The sequence below is a fragment of the Equus caballus genome, chromosome 7 (genome assembly GCF_041296265.1).
Source record: "Equus caballus isolate H_3958 breed thoroughbred chromosome 7, TB-T2T, whole genome shotgun sequence".
NCBI lineage: Eukaryota > Metazoa > Chordata > Mammalia > Perissodactyla > Equidae > Equus > Equus caballus.
The window spans coordinates 22,827,795-22,847,967 of NC_091690.1; the positions used below are offsets into that span (position 1 = coordinate 22,827,795).

A 20,173-nucleotide genomic window follows, 5' to 3' on the forward strand; every position below is an offset into this window, starting at 1 on the left:
TCTCTTTTACCAATGGACTATGCAATTTTTTATCTGATGCTTTTGTTCTGGTTCCAGGTCAAGTGATTCTGTGTGGGGGTCCTTTAAGAGCAAGTTTTTCTTTCCCTGAAGTTCTGTAGTTTCCCTGGGCATATTCTCTGTTGGCTTTCAAACCCAGCAATGCCAGGTATTATGGAAATCTGTGTACCTTCCCCTCAATTTTCCTGTGAACCTAAAACTGCTCTAAAAAACATAAAGTCCTAATAAATAAATATAAATGAAGCAAAATTAAAAAACACTGTATCCATACTAGTTTTAATAAGAAGACTGTGCTAGGAACTTACCTAATTTTCTGAAATTAGTAGCCTTAGATTTCCTCCAAGGGCTAATCATATAATTTGGAGTTAATTCAATCTCCAAGATTCTTCCAGAGTTACAAACTAAGAATGTGAAGGAGTTGGCACCTTTAGCAATGATGGAACACCCAAGAGTCTTTAGTCTGGAAGACTGCATTAGTCCTGTTGCATTATGATCAATAAAAATGGGTTGAATAAGTAAATAAGTGCACATATATTGTTATGGTCTGAGTTGTGTCCCCTAAAAATTCATATGTTGAAGCCTTAATACCCAGAACCTCAGAATGTGACTATATTTGGAGACAGGGCCTTTAAAGAAGTAATTAGGTTAACATTGGGTCATTAGAGTGGCCTTTAGTCTAATAAGACTGGGACCCTTGTAAGAAGAGGACATTAGGACACAGACACATACAGAACTTAGGAGTGACAATGTAAAGCCACAATGAGAAGGTGGCCCTCTGTGAGCCAAGGGAAGAGGTGGCCCTCTGTGAGCCAAGGGGAGAGGGCTCAGAAGAAATCAATCTTGCTGACACCTTGATCTTGGCCTTCTGGCCTCCAGAACTGTGAGAAAATGCATTTCTGTTGTTGAAGCCACCAAGTCAGTGGTATTTTGTTACGGCAGCCCTGGCAGACTAACATATACATATTGTGTTTGACAAGCCTAATAGTTGAATTCGACAATTATTTCTTGAACATCCACTACACTACTTTACTGTGCTAGATGCTGGCTGCATGATTAAGGCACAGCCTCGTTCCCTGAAGGAGCCTTCAGTATAGAGGGGTAGACAAATATGGCGGTGGGGAATGATTCGACACAGGCTCAGAAACACATGTGCACAATCAGCTTACACACTGTATGCACTTTATGTTTGTACTACCCCTCTATGTACTTTACCTAACAGAAAGATATTTGGGGGCAAAGACTTAGCACCTGGCCAAACTACCATTGCTTTAACAAAAACTTTTTAGTTATAAGCAATAGAAACCAGCACAAAGCAGCTCAAAGTAAAAAGTGGTCGGGAGGGCGACTTTTTTTTTTTTTGGAGGCCAGAGAGCAATATTGTAGTAGTGCAGCCGGGCTGTACAAGTACTAAAACCAGTTCTTGGAGAATCATCGGAAGTCAAAATTACTCCTGTCTTTGTTGCCACATGTGTTTTCTCATCCTTTCTCATCCTCAACAGGTCTGTTTTCTTCTTCTTCTCTGTAGTCCAGCATTCTTTGCTTCTCTGTGGAAATTGGCATCACCCCAGCCCTGGGTCCATGACACTTTTCCAGCCCCAGCACCACTAACCAAGTGGCTAGTGACTTATTTTCCTGGTTCCAAGTTCTGGGAGAGAGTCTAGTGGTCCACTTGGACCAAATGTCCACCCCTTATCCCATTGGCTTTGGTCAGAGAAGGTGAAATAACATCTATGTCCACTGGAACTGGAGAAAAAGGCAATTCTCAGAGAAGGGAAGTGTAGACAGGCAGACATTCCGACAGTTTCCTTTTACAAGCATCAAAGTAGAATTGGATAATAATTGAATGGAATTGAATTGAATAATTGAATCCGTCCATCTATGAGTGAGTCTATTTGCATTGATTTCAACTTGTGGTTTTCAGATCTGCCTGCACATTGGAGTCACCTGTGGAGTTTCAGAAACATGCTAATGCCTGGTCTTCAGCTTACACCATAACATCAGAATCTGTGGAGGTGGGGCCCAGGAAATTTTTAAATACTCCAGATGATCCTAATGTGCTATCAGCATTGCAAGTTACTCGTTTAGACTTCACATCAGTATAACTTAGACTTCAGATTTTATGATTTCATACCTTATTCTTAAAAGACGTGATCAAGTTAGGAATCAGGTGTCTGAGCTAAAATTTATGGCAAAATCATCATTGATTATTTGGGGAAGAGAAGTGCTTTCTTCGGGAGGGTTAGTATTCATTTGAAAATAGCTGTTTATATTTCTGTATGATTAGGCTCCCAAAAAGTCGATCATCGGGTTCCACTGTCTTCTGGAGAAATAAGAAACTTAGTGCCTCCCGTAAATCTTCACCGTCTCTGCAGTGGAAACCTTCAGTGGTCTTCCCAGATCTTCTCAGATCCCTTTTTACTGTTTCTCTGCATCCCTCTCTTGGCTTCTGTGTGCTATTGCTTCCAAACATCCACACCTAGAACTTTTGTAGACCTCTCTTGGGCTAGTAAAGCTTTGCCTGCCCAGAAAAAGAGCAAGAAATGCCTGGGAGTTGTCTCCCTGTCATCTCGGCCCTCAGGACCATAGCTAGTGACTGACAGGTGTGAGTGAGAGTATGACAGCCAGGCTCCCTTCCTAATGAACGAACTCTTAGTGTAGCTTTCACTGTCACATTTCCACGTAGAGTCAGGTTAAAACCACCCTTGTTCCTTAGCTATTCCATTGTGCGTTCTTCTGTAATAAACACTCAGACGCAGATCCCTATCTCAGGTAGGCTGCGGGAAAACCCAATCCAAGACAGTCAACTTTATGGAATTTTTTATCCTTTCAGTCTAATATTAAAATTCTATATGGTTTTTAATAAGACAGTTTAAAACTTTCCAGAGGTGGAGAACCAAGGCTTTGTTTATTCCTACTCTTAGGAAGAGGACGGGGAGGTTACCCGCTAAGAAGTCACTGAGTCGCTGGGAAACTTGGAAGCTCCCAGGGGCAGAGTTTGGAGGAACAAGAGTAAGGAAGTAAGCGGGGAGGAATTGATTGACAGTTGTAAGCAGAGTGGAAACAAACGAGAAGGGTTGGTGTGAGTTGGGGTTGGGGAACCTGAAGAGGGATATTTAGAGCAAAGAAAAAATCGTGGTGGCACGAATAGAGGCTTGACATGACTTTCAAGTCATGTAAAAGTATTCCGGGATAATAAAATGTAAAATAGGTTGGAGTTTTCTGGGGCTGCAGGCATGATGGCTGCCACAAGGCGGCGCTCTGACTACATTTACTTTGGTTTCCACCTAGCTTTGCATTTTCCTATTCCGCTGCTTGGAGTCTTCAGGGGCTCTAACTAGAGGTCTGTCACACTCTAGCCATAGTCAGCCAGCCTATCATTAGTGCCAAGGCTTCCTCCTGGAGCAATGACAGTGTAAATTTCAGCTATGGCAGAACGGGGACAAGTACAGCTGTTGTGCATTTTAGAATAATTGCTACAGTCCATTTGGTGACAGCTTTATAATAACAGCACTTATACAGACTTATACAATATTTCACTTTTCCATTTTATTTCTCCCTCAACACTTGGTATCGTAGATTTGTTAATCCACTCAACTCATGTGAATGTGGAATTATCTGCCCCCAAATTTTACGAAGTGAGGCTTGCAACCCCTTGGAAGTTCCCATATTCTCTTCTCTCGCCATCCAGCCTTTCCACCTGCTATTCCCTGCGCTGGGAGCTCCACACTCCCTCTCCTCACCTAGCTGACTATCTTTACCTGGCACAAATGCCATTTGTAAAAAGTCTCTCCTCACCCCACCCCAAATCTGGGCTTTTTTTTTTTACCTCCATCCTCCCCAGTTCACTCATCTGCTGGCATTTATCTCATTGTATTCTAAGAGTTTCTTATCTATGAACTCCACCCTAAGTTCCCTGAACTTTCTTATCTTTATAACCCCAGTGTCTACCACAATTCCCCACATAGTGAGTGGATGAATGAATGAATGAATGAATAAGACAAGCTCTAAAAGATCAAAGCCCTTGCCCCATCTTGAGTCCAGAGCAGAGATGGCAATATCCAGAAATTTAGACCTGAACCAGAATAACTTACTGGCTGCCATGATTGACAGTATCCAGGCCTCTCCATAGGAAACTCCTAAATGGCCTAAATGGAAAAGTCCTGGGCCCTGCAGTGAGCCACAGATCAAGGGAGATTCCCTAGTGCTGGCACAGCAAGACTTCGAGGATTAGGATCTGGGCAGAAGACCCAGACAACAGCTTACTGAGTAAGACTATCTGCCTTGCATTGCCGTCTAAGCAGCTTCCTGGAACTGACGTAGTTGGGGCATAAACAGAAGCAGAAGGCCCATGGCTCTATGTTCCTCTGGGTTTTGGGGGAACACCTCACTCTTGATGACTGCAAGACCCCCGAATTTTAGGCATCTTCTGAGAAAATCAAAGAAGGGCACGGATACCTTGCATCTGTGTCCCATGTTTATCCTTTGCACTTCTTGCTAACCACTTCTAGAGCAAACCAAATAAAAGCAACCTTGCTCTGAATCCAAGTAATCATTCTCGCCCGTCCTTTGTGAGCTGGGTGATATAAGGATAGCATATTGGATATGGTTGTGAAAAATCTGGGCCCTTCTTAGTGTCATCTGTCTCACATAAACCAAAATTCTTTTCTGCGCATTTGTTAATCTTCCTTCCATCCTTCTCCAACATTTGATGAGCACTAGGTACCAAGCTCTGTGCTGGAGATACAAAGATGTATAAGATACAATGCTCTACCTTCAAGGAATTCACAGAATTCTGGAAGAGATAGGAAAGTAAACCTATAGACATATGATACTTGAATAAGTGCTATAACAGAGGTGTCTGCAAGGCCCTGTGAGTTCAAGGGGGTGGGTCATGGTTGCGAGTAGCTGTTTAGTAGCCAGCTGGTGGAAGGGGCCCTAATTTGCAGCGTTCGCTGATTTCCCTGTGGCAAATACTCCTAACACGGCTGATTCCAAATTACTAACTTGCTGTCACTGAACACAGCTTTGGGAAGGGATGTCCACAATTGGCTCTTTTGACGCCGTGAGAGCCACCTCCAGTGCGCCGCCATGATTACCGCCTTGTGAGACCCTGAGCAGAGAATCCATCCACACTGTGTCTGAGCTCATAAATGAATTTTGTCTTAAGCCACTAAGTGTGTGGTAATTTATTATGCAACCACAGAAAACAAAGCAGAGCCTATTCTATCCCTTTTACAGATATGAAAACTAAGGCTTAGAAACAGTAAGCAGTGTGACCGAGGCCGTGAGCATCTAGCAAGAGATGGAGCTGGGAGGCCAAACAAGGTGTGTCTGACTCCAAAGCTTGGAACCTTGGCTCCTATGTTCTATGACCCCCCCATAGGAAACCATGTCACAGAACCTGGAAGGGTCAGAGTCACGGGGAACGCTGTTCCTTGGTTTATTTGTTTGCTTACTTGTTTATTTATTTATTTATTCTTAGGGACCAGAAAATATGCGTGATTATTAAAAATGAAACTCTGAACCAGAAGGAAATCAAGTGTTGAGCCTGGCTCTGGACTTGAAGTGGTGTCCCGGGGTCTCCTTGATATTTATTTCAGGGGATAATGCTATAGAGTAAAAGAAATTTCATATGGGACTCTGCTTATTAAATATTTGAGTTTGGCTTGAGTGTCCATTTCTGCTTTTCTCCTCCAGCCTGACCAGATGTGCTCAGAAAATTTGGTTCCCCCTGAATATGTACATCTGTCAAAATTCCTGTCCATTTTAGCACGACTGCCAAGGGAGTGAACAAAGAGAGTTAGAGATTAACTTCAAAGAACTTTGTTGGAGAGGAATAAAGATATTTAAGGCCTATTTTGTGAACTAATTGCATTTGCATATTTATGGGATTTACTGATATAGCAGTAATTAAAAACTATTTAGTAGTCTTAAAGGACACATAACTCAGTTGCTGTTTGCATAATAAACACTTCCTTATTATGTCTGCATAATAAACCCCTTCCCCCTGCTTCTTCCAAAAGATACTGGTCCATTGAAGAGGTGTCATGTCTTACTTGGAAATAACGGAGAAATGAAGTGCAAGGGCTCATGGGAATGTGGAGGGGGGACTTCTGAAAGAAACATGTTTCTGGGTACTCTATTAATGATAGGTCTGGCTTGAACTACTGTTGGAGAATAGTAGATTCAAACCCCAGATTAATAAGTCTTTCTTTTTTCAGGTGATATTTAAGAAGCCTGAATTCATAGCCCCTGGTAATTCCAATTTTTGATTTTAGTACACTGATCAGCTTGAGGGGCTGGAATGGGGTTCACCCCCACCCTCATCCTTCCTAAGGAGATGTCTAAGGGGGTGAAATCTTTCACTGATGGATTACTAGAAACAACGTGAGTAAAAAGTGCTCTATTTAAGGAGTGAGAAGAGATGGTTTTCATGAAAATTTAAAGGTTGAGTGGGGAAGACATTCTAAATCTAAAGGCACTGAGTGAACAAAGTAAACCCTGACAGGACAGTAAGGCTGGAAAAAGGAAGATCTGAGCCATCTCGTGCCGCAGAGCGGGGTGACCAAAGAAAAATCAGGAAGCATTTGTATATAAAACACTTTGAAGACAAGTCGCTCGCGCAAAACCTTTCCCGTCTTGGCAGAATTCATCAGCCAATAAAGAGCAGTAATGGGCAGGATCACCAGACTGTTGTTAAATTAGCTAATGAAGGTCGTAATGTACCTGTATTACACATCATTAGCAATGGCCTTCCAGTAACAGATGGGTATATGAGACAGTGAGACAAAAAGGGAGGGAAGCACGTCCCAGAAGGTTTGACTTAGAGTCATGGCTTACTAAAACGCGTGGCAAGAATACAAGGTCGATATCATCTCGACTAAACCTTTGCATAAAGGCAAGCTTCTGTGTTTCCTTCCCATAAAAAGTGCTACTTATATAGACAGGCTGCCTGCAGCTTGCCTTTCTCTTGTTCTAATTCATCCCATAGGTAGAAGCCGGCAATTTAGCAAACTGATGGGAAGGGCTGAGGCTTTGATGGCCAGATCGGTCAGTCATCTTAACTCTTGACAAAGCCCCATTTTTCTGGCCACCCTCTCTAAAGGGTATTTCTCAAATAAAATTTCCGTAATTTTGTATCAAAGTTCCTCTACCAGGCTATATTTATTTATTTTTTCTTTTTCTTCTGAAATATTTTCAAATGCCAAGTAAAATTGGAAGAATGGTAGAAACACCTCGCCCCCCACCATTTCAGACTAAGTTGCCAACATGACACCCCTTCACCTCTGAGTACTTAGCGTGTTATTCTTACAAACGAGGACATTATTTTACATCATGTCAAAACAACCAAAATCAGGAAATCAACACTGCTGTATTACTGCCATCTAAGCCACAGACCCCATCTGAGTTTCACCAATTCTTCTTGAAATATTCTTTATAACAAAAGGGTCCAATCCAGAATCACACATTGCATTGAGTTGTCATGCCTCTTTTATCTGCTTTTGTGTGATACAGTTTCTCAGTCTTTCCTTAACTTTCATAACCTTGATACTTTTCAAGACTATATGCCTGCTTTTTTGTAGAATGTCCCATGATATGAGGTTGTCTGATGTTTCCTCCTGGATAGATTCAAGTTACGAATTTTTGGCAGGATGATAACAGAAGTGCTGTTGTATCTTCTTGATCCTTCCTATCTTGTGGCACACAATTCCAGTAACTGGTGATGTTAATTCTCATTTGATCAAGGTGTTGTCTGCCAGATTTCTCCACTGATAGGTTTTTTTGTTTGTTTGTTTGTTTTGAGGAAGATTAGCTCTGAGCTAACATCTGCCACCAATCCTCCTCTTTTTGCTGAGGAAGACTGGCCCCGAGCTAACATCCGTGCCCATCTTCCTCTACTTTATATGTGGAACGCCTGCCACAGCATGGCTTGACAAGTGCTGTGTATGTCCACACACAGGATCTGAACTGGCGAACCCCAGACCGCTGACGCAGAAGGTGCGAACTTAACCCCTGTGCCACCAGGCCGGCCCCTGAAAGTTTGTTTTTCAATCTTTGTAATTAATAAGTATTTTGTGTAAATGTCCTGTTCCTCATCAAACTTTCACCAGCTAGTTTTTATCACTTACTGATGTTTCTTGAGTGAATTAATCATTACCATGAAGGTTCCATCATTCCTTCTGCATTTATTAGTTGGCGTTCTAATTTAAGGAAAAGCTTTCTCTTCTTCCCATTCATTTATTTACTTAAATCAGTATGGATTGGTGGATTATTATTTTATTTAGTGGGTTATAGTTCCTTATCACCATTATTGATTTTGATGCTCAACTTCTCCCAGATTTGGCCAATGGGAGACCCTTCAAGCCGACCATGTCCTTGGATCACAACCCCATCCTTCTTTTAGCACTTCTTTACTCTATGATACGGTGAGATGTTCTAGGCTTTTCTTATATTTTCTCTGCCCCAGCCCTGGCATCAGTCATTTCTCCATCTCTTCCTTTCAGGTTGGTATGGTACTTAGAAACTAAGATCTGAATTTTAGGTGGACTCATTGCTATTGGGGTGTCCCTGCTCCCAGGCCCTCTAGTAGACAGAGCTAGGGTTATATGTGTGTATGAACATGTGCACACAGACATCTGCATTTGTATTTACTTCTGCATTTAGCTACGTATCCTGAAAACCATGAGTTCACACTGACACCTCTAAAACCAACTCAGCACCACAGGGTTCCTCCTAGGTTTCTCCCTTTCCATATTTGTAACTCTCTTCACAAATAGCAGGAAACCAATCAGGCTACATTTTATTGGTAGATGAAAATTCAGAACAGAGCTTCATGGAATCTAACCAAATGGACTGAATAATTAGGAGAACAGGGATCAAGTATATACTTTTCCCCCTCGATTCGCTCTGTGAAAACTTATCTCAAACCTGTGCTTCTACAATCCCATTTATAGTAAAAAGCAGGCAGATGTTGGAAATGATATGAAGTTTAGTGTCTGTTTCTAGAGCATCTAGGGGTCTACCAATGGAAGATAGAGTTATATAGAATTACACATCTTTTTGCTTAATAATGAAGAATGAATGGGTACTCAATCAAAAAGTGGAAAAAAAATTTACTGAATGATATTAAACTTTAGTAGTTCTCATCTTCAATAAGCCTAGAAGCACTCTCTGAATTGTGGGCAGTGAAAATTTAAGAAGCACTCCTGTTTATCAAAAATCAACATTTCTTTTAATTTCAAGGACTCAGGAAAAACAAAAAGCCCTTTTCCCACTGTGTTGTTAGCAGTCGTTCTTCATTAGAGAATACCAGGTTTCCATCAGCCTTGTGTAATTCAAGAGTCCAATAAACACTGTCAAATGCTGAAGATGTTACTGCATAAGTCTGATTTAGAACAGCTATTTGGATCTCAATTATTAATGAAATTAGTGTCCTGAATGTCAGCAAGAGCATTGCCTTAGGTAAAGGCTGTAAAGGAAATCATATTAGTGTGGAATTTCCTCTCCTTTGGGGCTCCTCTCAGATTACATTATTCACTTAGCTAGCTCCTGTCAGGGAAATTGAAATGCTGGCTATGATCTGATCCTGGGGCAGAACCAAATGGAGAAGTTAAGGAGTATCACGATGGTGTCAATTCCAAAACATTTGTGTGGTGGTGCTGGTGTTGCCTTTGGTCCCATTTAGCGTTTATAAAGTAGTGCCAAGCAAGGACAGCATAAATTGGCAAACAGAGGAGAATGGAGTAAAGAGGAGCCCTTTTAGGAAAAATTGAGTGGCATTCCATCCAATAGGCAAGTTTGCACTTCTCCTCTTTGGGACGTGCCCAGGAACACGATGGCAAGAGCAATGGCTCCTCTGTGGCCCTTCATCCCAGTGGCTGCCTCAGGTGAGTCCTCTTATGATCTCACTAGACATTGAATATTAACTCACAAACTAGAGTAGCTCCTCACAAGTGCTCATTTTTATTCATCATCTGTAAATACCAGTCCCATGAAGCTACATGGAAACCAGTGGCTTGTTTTGACTCGGCTCCTACAATCACAGGTACATGTACATGCAGAGTCACACAGGGGGGCTTTTTACCTAGCTGAAAATGTGCTCTGAAATGTTAGAATTGTTTGATAAATCTCTCCTTCTCTAGAAATCAATCTCTCTCTGCAGCAATTTACATTGAGAGTTTGGGGCATTCTTTTTCAGATTTGTTTTATGTCTGAATAATACATTTTTCTTATTCAAAATAGTCTTGGCTTCATTATAAGTTTTTGGTAACCCAGAAGAAGAGTCCCTTGGACACATCATGGCTACAGACACCTGGAGATCATTTTGATATTAGGCGCTTTACGTCCAGCCGTACAAAGTCTGTATAGCTGAACATATCTCTAAAGACAAGTACTATAAACTTGCATGTTTTGAGTGTGCAAGTCCCCTTAAAAGCACATTAGGCACTAACATAAAATTTCTGGAATTAACTTCCGTGGCACCAATGTTAACTCTACTGAACTGAATCATTTGAGTTAGGATACAATCGATTCTTAGAAAAAATGCACGAATCAAGAATTTATGTTTATGCTGGTGATTCCCAATATCCCACTTTCTTGAGGGTTCTCCTAGAGCTCACATCTGAATTTCCATGTTTTAAAATATAACTGGAAGTGGAATGAGTCAATTATGGAGATGAGGAAGGAATTCGGTAGCCAAGCAGCTGGAAATGATTTTTTTATTGGGTAGAGAAGAAAAATAGCCACTTATCATTAAAGTATAAAAGTCCTGGATGTTGAACTTAAAGGATAAAAGCATATCTTAATTACAAAAATGAAAACAGAGGAAATTTCATTAAATGCCAAATGGGTTTCTTAGCAGAAAATAATTATGAGCATTAAACTAAGTAAGATAAAATAGAAAAATGAAGGTAAGAAAACAGAAGAAACTCTTAATGATGTCTCTTTGTAATGTTTTGCATTAGGCTTGATTTTTGTTCTAAATGTGGCAGAAAAAAGTGTTTTAATACTGTCTAGTAATAGTGCTTGACCATAAATCATACTGAAAACATTTGTTGTAGAAAAATCAGCCCTTTGGAATTTTTACCAAGTTAATATCGAGGTGATTCATAAATACAAGAGCATTGAACCAACTACCAGTTCACAGCTGCTCCCTGGAGGCAGTATGTGTGCTGGGGTGGGGGACCTGGCCCAGGAGAACCATTCAGTTCCTGCTCCACTACTCAGCAGCCAGGTGACCCTGGGCAAGTTAATTCATCTCTTAGAGATTCAGTTTCCCTGTGAGCTAACTGTTTTGTATATTCATGAAGGTCAAATAAGATAGCATTGTGAAATTATAAGATGCAACACAAATGTAAGATGTTGTTGACCTGAAAACACACATACCCAGAAAATAACAATGGGCTGTTTCTGCCCAATAATGTACACCATGCATCATGTCAGTCTTCCTTGTGAAGCGTTACTCAGTGCTGGGGCTAAAATTCTTAGGGAGCCAGGTCGGTGTGGTGTCATGATTAGGAGCTTGGGCTTTGGATCCAGATCAGCTGTGTTTGAATGCCAACCTCTTCACTTGCAAGCTCTATGACCTTGGGTGGTACTAACCTCCCTTACGCCTGTGGTCCCCCACCTGTAATAATAGTGACTCCTCATAGAGGTGTGGGGTACCTATCTCCTAAGGCTGTTGTAAAAGTGAAATGAGATCATTTATGTAAAGGGCTCTTAGCCCAATGCCTGGCATACAGCAAGTATTCAATCGGTATTAGGTATTCGATATTACCACACACCTAAACCTCTATTTCCTTGTAACCTCTCAGATGTATGTATAATTCTCTTATAAAGATAGGGAACTCACTAAAGCAAGAATAGCTCTTTCCATTGAAGTGCCCAGAACACTTTAAGATAGGTGTGTGTGAGCGTAACTCATTAATACAAGGAAAACAAAGGAATAATTCTATTGTGTTCTTATCTTTCTAAAAAAATCTCTCTTCACCTAAAAGTGCTTGATAGCTTAGTGCTTAACACATTCTACTTTCCAGAAATCTTACAAGTGAATTATTTGAAGCTATCATTAGCATTCAAGGAGGCAGTGCAAGCGAGGCGTCTTTCCTGGGTCTGGTGATAGCTTCCATCAGCGTCTCTTGAAACATCACTGAACTGCGAGTCATTTAGTGCTTGTGTGAATGTCACATTAGCTTTCAAGGGGCATAATTTACTGTTAATTAATGGTCACTTAAATTCTTAATCTCTCTCCTGTAATTGATCTTTCTCCTCAGGCAAATTTGCATTCATAGGAGAAATGTAATTTATTATTTCTTCCCATTTTAAACAAAGAATTCTTTCCCCTTATAGTTTATTTAAGCACACTTTTTCATTTGCTTCTTATTTTCCTCCTATCTTTGATTTTTTTCTCTTTTGTTCCTAATTCTAGCTTCCAGAACTGTCTCTTTTTACCCAAAGACTTTGACACAGTCTAGAAAATATATATTTATTCATAGGGGCCCTATGAATTGTTTCCTAGCAAAGATGGCAGAGGGGAATTTGAGTCTTTCTGAGCAGAGGGTGGAGGGAACACACATTCATTGCTCAGAATTATGTTTTAACTCTGTCTCAGGTAGTTTCCTCTATTGAAACATGTACATTTCAGTATTTCCCCAAGTGGGACTTGGATTGGGAGCTTCCAAGCGAGTTAACAGTGAAGTTGCCCAAACTGAAGTTGTCAAGAAAAGCACCAGACCAGCATTGCTTTGTGCTCCTGACTTCTCTCACCTGGGGTATGCCAACAAGAAGTGGTCTCAGGTAGAGAGATTCACGGCGCATTTTTTGACAATCACAGTTCACAAAGCCGTAAAAATGATGCCTGATGCAAGTTACCCACCTTAGTCCCGCACGCCTGCATAGCTGATGCCACTTGAGGCATCTTCTTGGGTGAATAGTTAGGGAGTTAAAATGCTCATTGGATTCCCAGTTCGGATGGTAATGAGAGTGAATATTCTACTGCCCACAATGAGCCTGGAAAATCGCACCTCCAGCATCATTGTTAGCATTTTGGTCACACTGACATTGATAAGTCATAGAAATTGCTGCCTGTGGCAGCAAGCGACGTGACATCATTCATAAAGAAATGGGTATAAACAGGACTGTCGCACAGGGAGAGGATATCTCATTTACAGTTTCCTGCTGGATCCCACATACCTTCAGCAGCTCATCAAAATAACCATCAAAACCACTGAGAGCTGAGCTGAATTCATGCGCAGGACACTACAGATAGATTTCACTCACGCACTGTGGCAGGAGGTGTGCAATTTGCTTCAGTCCAATGACTTAGCGAAGCTTTGAATCCCCCAAGGGCTGGCAAAGCTTGTGAACAAAATATCTTTTTGCAATTCAGAGAAAGCCCTCACAAATTTGTCACTTCCAATTGTTGGTGCTCATTTCTTTTGCTTCCTTTCCCTTGGCCTCTCCTGCCTCAACGCCAATCACTGTTTCTCTACAAATCAAGATTCTTGGGTCATAGGAAATGGTTGTTCCCTGGAACCAGACAAAATTTTCCCAAAACAAAGATCTCATTTTCTGACAAGTGCATTTTAAAGACAGACTGAGAGAGAAAAGAGTTTTTTTTAATTATTTGTTTGTTTTTAGAAGAAATGTAGGAATTGAAATCTCAATAACCCCATTATTTAGAAATCCACCCAGATCTTTGAGTTCATTGGTTTGTCTAGTTTATGCTTGGGTTTTCTAATTAATTGCTGACTTACAAATGGAAAAATCAAAAGAAAAATCCAAGAGGGAAGTTAATTTCTGCATTAAGTGTATAGGAAGGTTTCTTCCAGGTACCTGGAGAGGATAATACAGAAATAAAGAAAGAATTCTGTCTCCAAGATGCGTGATTGCTGTAAAAATGGAATTACAGGTATGGTTTGCGTCCACGGAGATGGGTTGATTTATTTATCTTCATAATGAGATTTCTCCATTGGGCACTTAGGCCATCAGCTTGCTTGAAATAAGCATCTGACAAAAAGCCCACCAACTGGCTTTGAACTTAAGCAGATTGGGGTGAGCTAAAGACTATGTCCTGCTAGGAGCCATCAAGTCCTGAACAGTCTGAGATCTCCCAAAGATGCTAAGTTTCTCTTATTTTCATCCTTACAGTGATAGTTGTAAAGAATCGTAGCCATAGATACACCTCATCCCAGGAATTCTGCTCTCGATCATCTCCTCAAGAAACTATTACAGAAATATCACAAGGAAGTGAGGTGAGTTCACGACTGGACGCAGGTCACCACTGTGTACCTGGACACATTTGTCGGTGCTGTATTGGATGTGGTAAGGGCCATCTTGTCCTTTCCTCTTCCTGTTACCCTTCTGTAAAACCACCTGCCATTTATGCAAGAGCCTAGGAGGAGTTTTATTCTGAGACTCTAGTTGAGCTGGTAGGGAAGTTGTGCTAGACTCATTTTAGCAGTGAGCGTGAGGCAAAATGTTTATTAGGCAAACCACACTTTCTAGCCCCCAACTTACATTGTGAGGGGCAGATAGTCTAAAAATATGAGTTTCATGGAATCAACATGTTTTAAGAATTGTGGTCATCGATCACAGCACATATTTTATGAGTATTGCTGAAACCGAAAATGGTAATAGGTATTTTTTTCTACAGTTCACATTCCTTAGTGATAATAATAGTAGATTTAAGAAAACATTCACCGCTTATTGCCTGGAATTTTAAAAAGAGGAAAAAGTACCTTGGTATCTTGAGTTTATAGGGGACTTTTATACCTAAGGTGTTTGCTAAGGATGGTGGGAAGATTTGTTTATTAAATCATGTCTTTTCTACTATATCTGAAAAAAGGGTTGTTGAGGGAATTAAATGAGAAAATGCAGTAAAGCAGTTAGCAGAGGTCTTAGTAAGCCCACGATAAATGATGGCCCTGGCTAGTATCCCTGCTTCCTCTTTTTCCTTTTGCCTGATTACAAAGTCTCCAATATCGGTAGCTTCCAGATTTATATTGATTTCCCTTAAAAGCAGACTTTACTAAGCTTGTTTTGTTAAAGTAGCTTAATAGCAGTTTTTCAATCCACTCCTCAAAACTTTTCTAATTGAGGTATAATATACATATATTGACATGCACAGTGTACAGTTCAATGAGTTTTGATAACTGCCTGCACCCATATAGTCCATATCCCTGTCAATATATCAAACATTTCCATCACCCCAGAAAGATCCCTCATCTCATTTCCTTCCCAGTCAATCCCCATCCCCTCCATCCACTGAGACAACTACCGTTCTGATTTCTTTCATCAAAGATTATCTTTACCAGTCTTAGAACTTCATACAAATGAAAATTTATTGTATATACTCTATTGTGTCTGGGTTTTTCACTCAGCATAGAGTTTTTGGGGGTCACTCACGTTGTGTAAATCGGTAGTTTTTCCTTTTTATTGGTAAGTAGTATTTGGTTATGGATAAACCATGATTTGTTTATCCATTCGCTTGTTGGTAGGCGTGTGGGTCATTTCCAGTTTTAGGATATTATTAATAAAGCTGCAACGAATGTTCCCGTACAAGACTTTTGATGTACGTATGTTTTCATGTCTCTTAGGTAAAGCCTAGAAGTGGAATAACTGGCTCATAGTATAGGTTTATGCTTAATGAGAAAGTGCCAGACTGGTTTACAAAGTGACTGTACATTTTACACACCTACCAGTCAGCTATGAGAGTTCCCATTGCTCCACACCTTCACCAACATTTGGTGTTATCAGTCTTTTTAGTTTTAACCGTTCTGGTAAGGCTGTAGGGTATTTCATTGTGGTTTTACTTTACGTTTCCCTGATGGCTAATGATTAGGGCCTCTTTTTCATGCACTTATTAACTACTTACATATCTTTCCCTGTGAAGTACCTGTTTAAGTCTTTTCCTATTTTTTTATTGGGTTGTTGGTCTTTTTGTATTATAGATTTATAGGAGTTGTTTATATATTCTGGACATAAGTCTTTTGTCAGATATGTATTGTGAATGTCTGTGTCTTGTCTACTCATTTTTCTAATGGGTCTTAGGATGAACAGAAATATTAAAATCTAATGAAGTCCACTTTTTTTTTTTTTTTTTAAAGATTTTATTTTTTCCTTTTTCTCCCCAAAGCCCCCCGGTACATAGTTGTATATTCTTTGTTGTGGGTCCTTCTAGTTGTGGCATGTGGGACGCTGCCTCAGCGTGGTTTGATGAGCAGTGTCATGTCCACGCCCAGGATTCGAACCAACGAAACACTGGGCCGCCTGCAGCGGAGCGCGGGAACTTAACCGCTCGGCCACGGGGCCAGCCCCTGAAGTCCACTTTTTAATCAATTCTTTATTTATGGTTAGTGCTTTCTGGGCACTGTCTAAGAAGTCTTTGCTACCCTAAGGTCATAAAAATATTTTCTTATATTTTATGCAAGAAGATTTATAGTTTTTAGCTCCTTAGATTTAGTTCTGTGATCTATTAAGAATAAATTTTTGTGATGGTGTGAAGTAGGGGTCAAGGCTTTTGTTGTTGTTGTTTTTGTGTTTTGTTTTGTTGGGTTTTTTAGTTTTGGTTCTTGGTTTTTTGCATTTTGATAGGAGTTGTTCCAGCATCATTTTTTTGAAAAGGCTTTCCTTTCCCCATGGAATTGCTTTGGTGTCTTGGTTGAAAATTAAATTGACAGCTAAGTTTTGGACTATGTCTCTTGAAATCAGGTAGAATAAGTCTTTGGATATTGTTCTTCACTTTTAAGATAGTTTGGTTTTTTAGGACATTTGCATTTCTACATAAACTTTATAACCAGCTTGTCAATTTCTGTTTTTTAAAAATACCTTCTAGGAGTTTGTTTAGAATGGTATGGGATCTACAGAGAAATTTAAGGGAGAATTAACGTCTTAATATTGAGTTTTGCCATCCTTGAATATGGATATTCTCTCTATTTATTTGGATCTTCAACAATGTTTTGTAATTTTCAATGTAGAAGTTTTACACTTACTTCTATTAAATTTATCCCAAAGTTTTTTGGTTTTTGTGGGTTTTTTTGGTGAGGAAGATCAGCCCTGGGCTAACATCTGTTGCCAGTCTTCCTCTATTTTGTACGTGGGATGCCACCTCAGCATGGCTTGATGAGCAGTGTGTAGGTCCATGCCTGGTGTCTGAACCTTGAACCCCGGGGCCACCAAAGCAGAGTGTGAACTTAACTAAGCCACTGGGTGGGCCCGTATCCCAAAGTATTTTTGATACTACTATAAATATTACTTAACATTTTTTATTTTCTAGTTATTTGTTGTTATAAAGAAATATGATTAATTTGTGTGTTGACTCTGTATCCTGTGATCTTGCTGAATTCACTTACTAATTCTAGTAGTTTTTTATAGATTGATTAGATGTAGATTAATTGGACATATACAATCATGTCATCTGCAAATAGTTTTACTTCTGTCTTTCTAATCTATATGCTCTTTATTCTTCTTTTCTTATCTTATTGCAGTGCCTAAGGTCTCTACTTCATTGTTAATAGAAGTGGTGAGAGCAGACAGCCTTGTTTGTTCCCAGTCTTAGGGAAAAATCTTTCACTGTTAAGTATGATATTAGGTATAGGTTTTTTGTAGATGCTTTTTATCGGACTGAGGACATTCTCTCCTATTTTTTCGTATGCTGAGAGGTTTTTCTTTTTAATCCTGAATGTATATTGAATTACATCAAATATTTTTTCCCTATATATTTGGATGATCAAATGAATTTTCTGTTTTATATGGTTAATATGGTAAATTATTTTGATTGACTTTAAAATGTGATACCACCTCTGCATTCCTAGGATGAACCTCATTTGATCTTGGTATATTATTCTTTTTATATGTTTCTGTATTTGAATTCCTACTTAATTTAGATTGCATCCATGTTAATAAGGGTTATTGGGCTATAGATTTCATTTCTTGTAATGTATTTGTCTGGTTTGGGTATCAGGGATATGTTGGCCGTATGTAAGTAGTTGAAAAATGTCCCCTCCTCAATTTTCTGAAGGAATTGTGTAACACAGATATTTTCCTTTCTTACTGTTTGATAGATTTCACCAGTAAAACTATCTGGGACTGGAGTTTTCTTTGTGGGAAGCCATTCAAATGTCAACTCAATTTCATTAACATACATAGGAATGCTCAAATTTTCTATTTCTTCTTGTGTCAGTTGTGGTAATTTGTATTTTTTAGGAAATTCTTCTATTTCATCCAAGATGTCAAATTTATTTGTTTAGACTATTGTCTTTTTATTCTTTTAATGTCTACAGGGTCTCTAGTGATACTGCCTTTTTCATTCCCTGTATTGGCAATTTGTATTTTCTCTTATTTTTCCTTGAACAGTATTGCCAACAGTTTATCAACTTTATTTATCTTTTCAAAGAATCAAATACTGGTTTTGAATTTTCCCTTTGGTTGTTTTCTATTTCACTGATATCTGCTCTTATCTTTATTTACTTCCTTTCTTCTACTTATTTTGCATTTAATTTGTTGTTCTTTGTATAGCTTCTTAAAGTGGAAACTTAGATCATTGATTTTAAAACTTTTTCTTTTCTAATTTTAGCATTTAAAGCTATAAATTTCCCTCTAAGCACTGCTTTAGCTACATCCTACAAAGTTTTGATACATTTTTAAACTGAGGTATAGATTACATAGAATTAAGCTCATCTTTTTAATCCAATCCCTTCCTCCTACCACCAGTCCCTGGCAAACACTGATCTTATTTTTTTTTCACTATAGTTTTGCTTTACCGGAATGATCTATAAATGCAATCATATAGTATTTCACCCTTTTTGTTTTGGCTTTTTTCACTTAGCTTAATGCCTTTGAGGTTCATCCATGCTGTGTTGTTGCATATATTAGTGGTAGTATTCCATGACACAGATGTACTGTAATTTGTTTATCTGTTTACCAGTTGTTAGACATGTGAGTTTTTTCCAGTTTGGGGAAATTATGAATGAAGCTGCTATAAACATTTGCATACGTTTTCACTTCTCTTAGATACATATCTAGGTGTGGGATCCCTAAGTTGTATGATAAGTCTGTGTTTAACCATATGAGAAACTGCCAAGTTGTTTTCCAAAGCGGCTGTATCATTTTGCTATTTCCACCTGCAATGTATGAGAGTTTCAGTTCCTCCTCATAATCACCAGCACTTGATATTGTCAATCTTTTAAAATTTTAACCTAGTAGATTTGTGGTGGCAACTCAACATGGTTTTTAACTTTCGTTTCACTAAAGACTAAGAATGTTGAACATCTTTTTGAGCACTAATTTGCCAATTGTATATTTTTTGGTAAAATAGTTGCTCAAATATTTTACCCATTTTAAAAATAGGGCTATTTATTATCTTCTTATGGAGTTGCAAGAGCTCGTTGTATACCTTGGGTCTATTTCTGCACTCTATTCTGTCCAATTAATCAATATGTTTGTTTTTACACCAATGCACTATCTCCATTCTGTAGCATTATAGAAGTCTCAAACTCAGATAATGTGAGACTTCCAATCTTGTTCTTCTGTTTTAAATTGTTTTGACTCTTCTAGGCCCTTTGTATTTCCATAAAAATTTTGGAATTAATTCATCAATTTCTATATTAAAAAACTACTGGAATTTTTATTGGGATTGCATTAAATCTACAGATCAATTTGAGGAGAATAGACATCTTAACAATAGTCTTCCAACCATGAGTACAATGTATCTCTCCATTTGTTTAGTTCCTTTTTAATTTCTCCTAGTAGTGTTTTGTAGTTTTCAGTGTTTTGCAATATTTTGTTAAATTTATTCATAAATATTTCACATTTTTGATGCTAACATAAGTAGTATTTTAAATTGAATCTGTTGCTAGCATATAAAAATACTATTGATTTGAATGTATTGGCTTTAGATCCCTTGACTCTGCCATCTCTTATTAGTTTTAGAGGCTTTTTTGTAGATTCTTTCAGATTTTCTATGTAGAAGATCATGTTGTCTGTGAATAAAGACAGTTTTATTTCTGTGTTTCCACTCTTTATACTTTTATTTTCTTTTATTGTCTGTTGCACTGGCTCAGACCTCCAGTACAATGTTGAATAGACGGTGTACTGTTCTATAAATATCAATTTGATAAACGTGTTTGATACTGTTGTTGAAATCTTCTATAACCTT

The 20,173-nt window shown here is 39.0% G+C and overlaps 1 protein-coding gene across 1 annotated transcript in view; it reads left to right on the forward strand.

The window, feature by feature from the left end:
• The first annotated feature begins 9,865 nt into the window (after positions 1-9,865).
• HTR3B (5-hydroxytryptamine receptor 3B) overlaps positions 9,866-20,173 on the forward strand; it is a 29,552-nt gene continuing 19,244 nt past the window's right edge. The window contains 2 exon segments of the mRNA XM_070273517.1: positions 9,866-9,905; positions 14,189-14,340. Of these exon segments, the coding sequence (XP_070129618.1) occupies positions 9,866-9,905; positions 14,189-14,340 (192 nt within the window).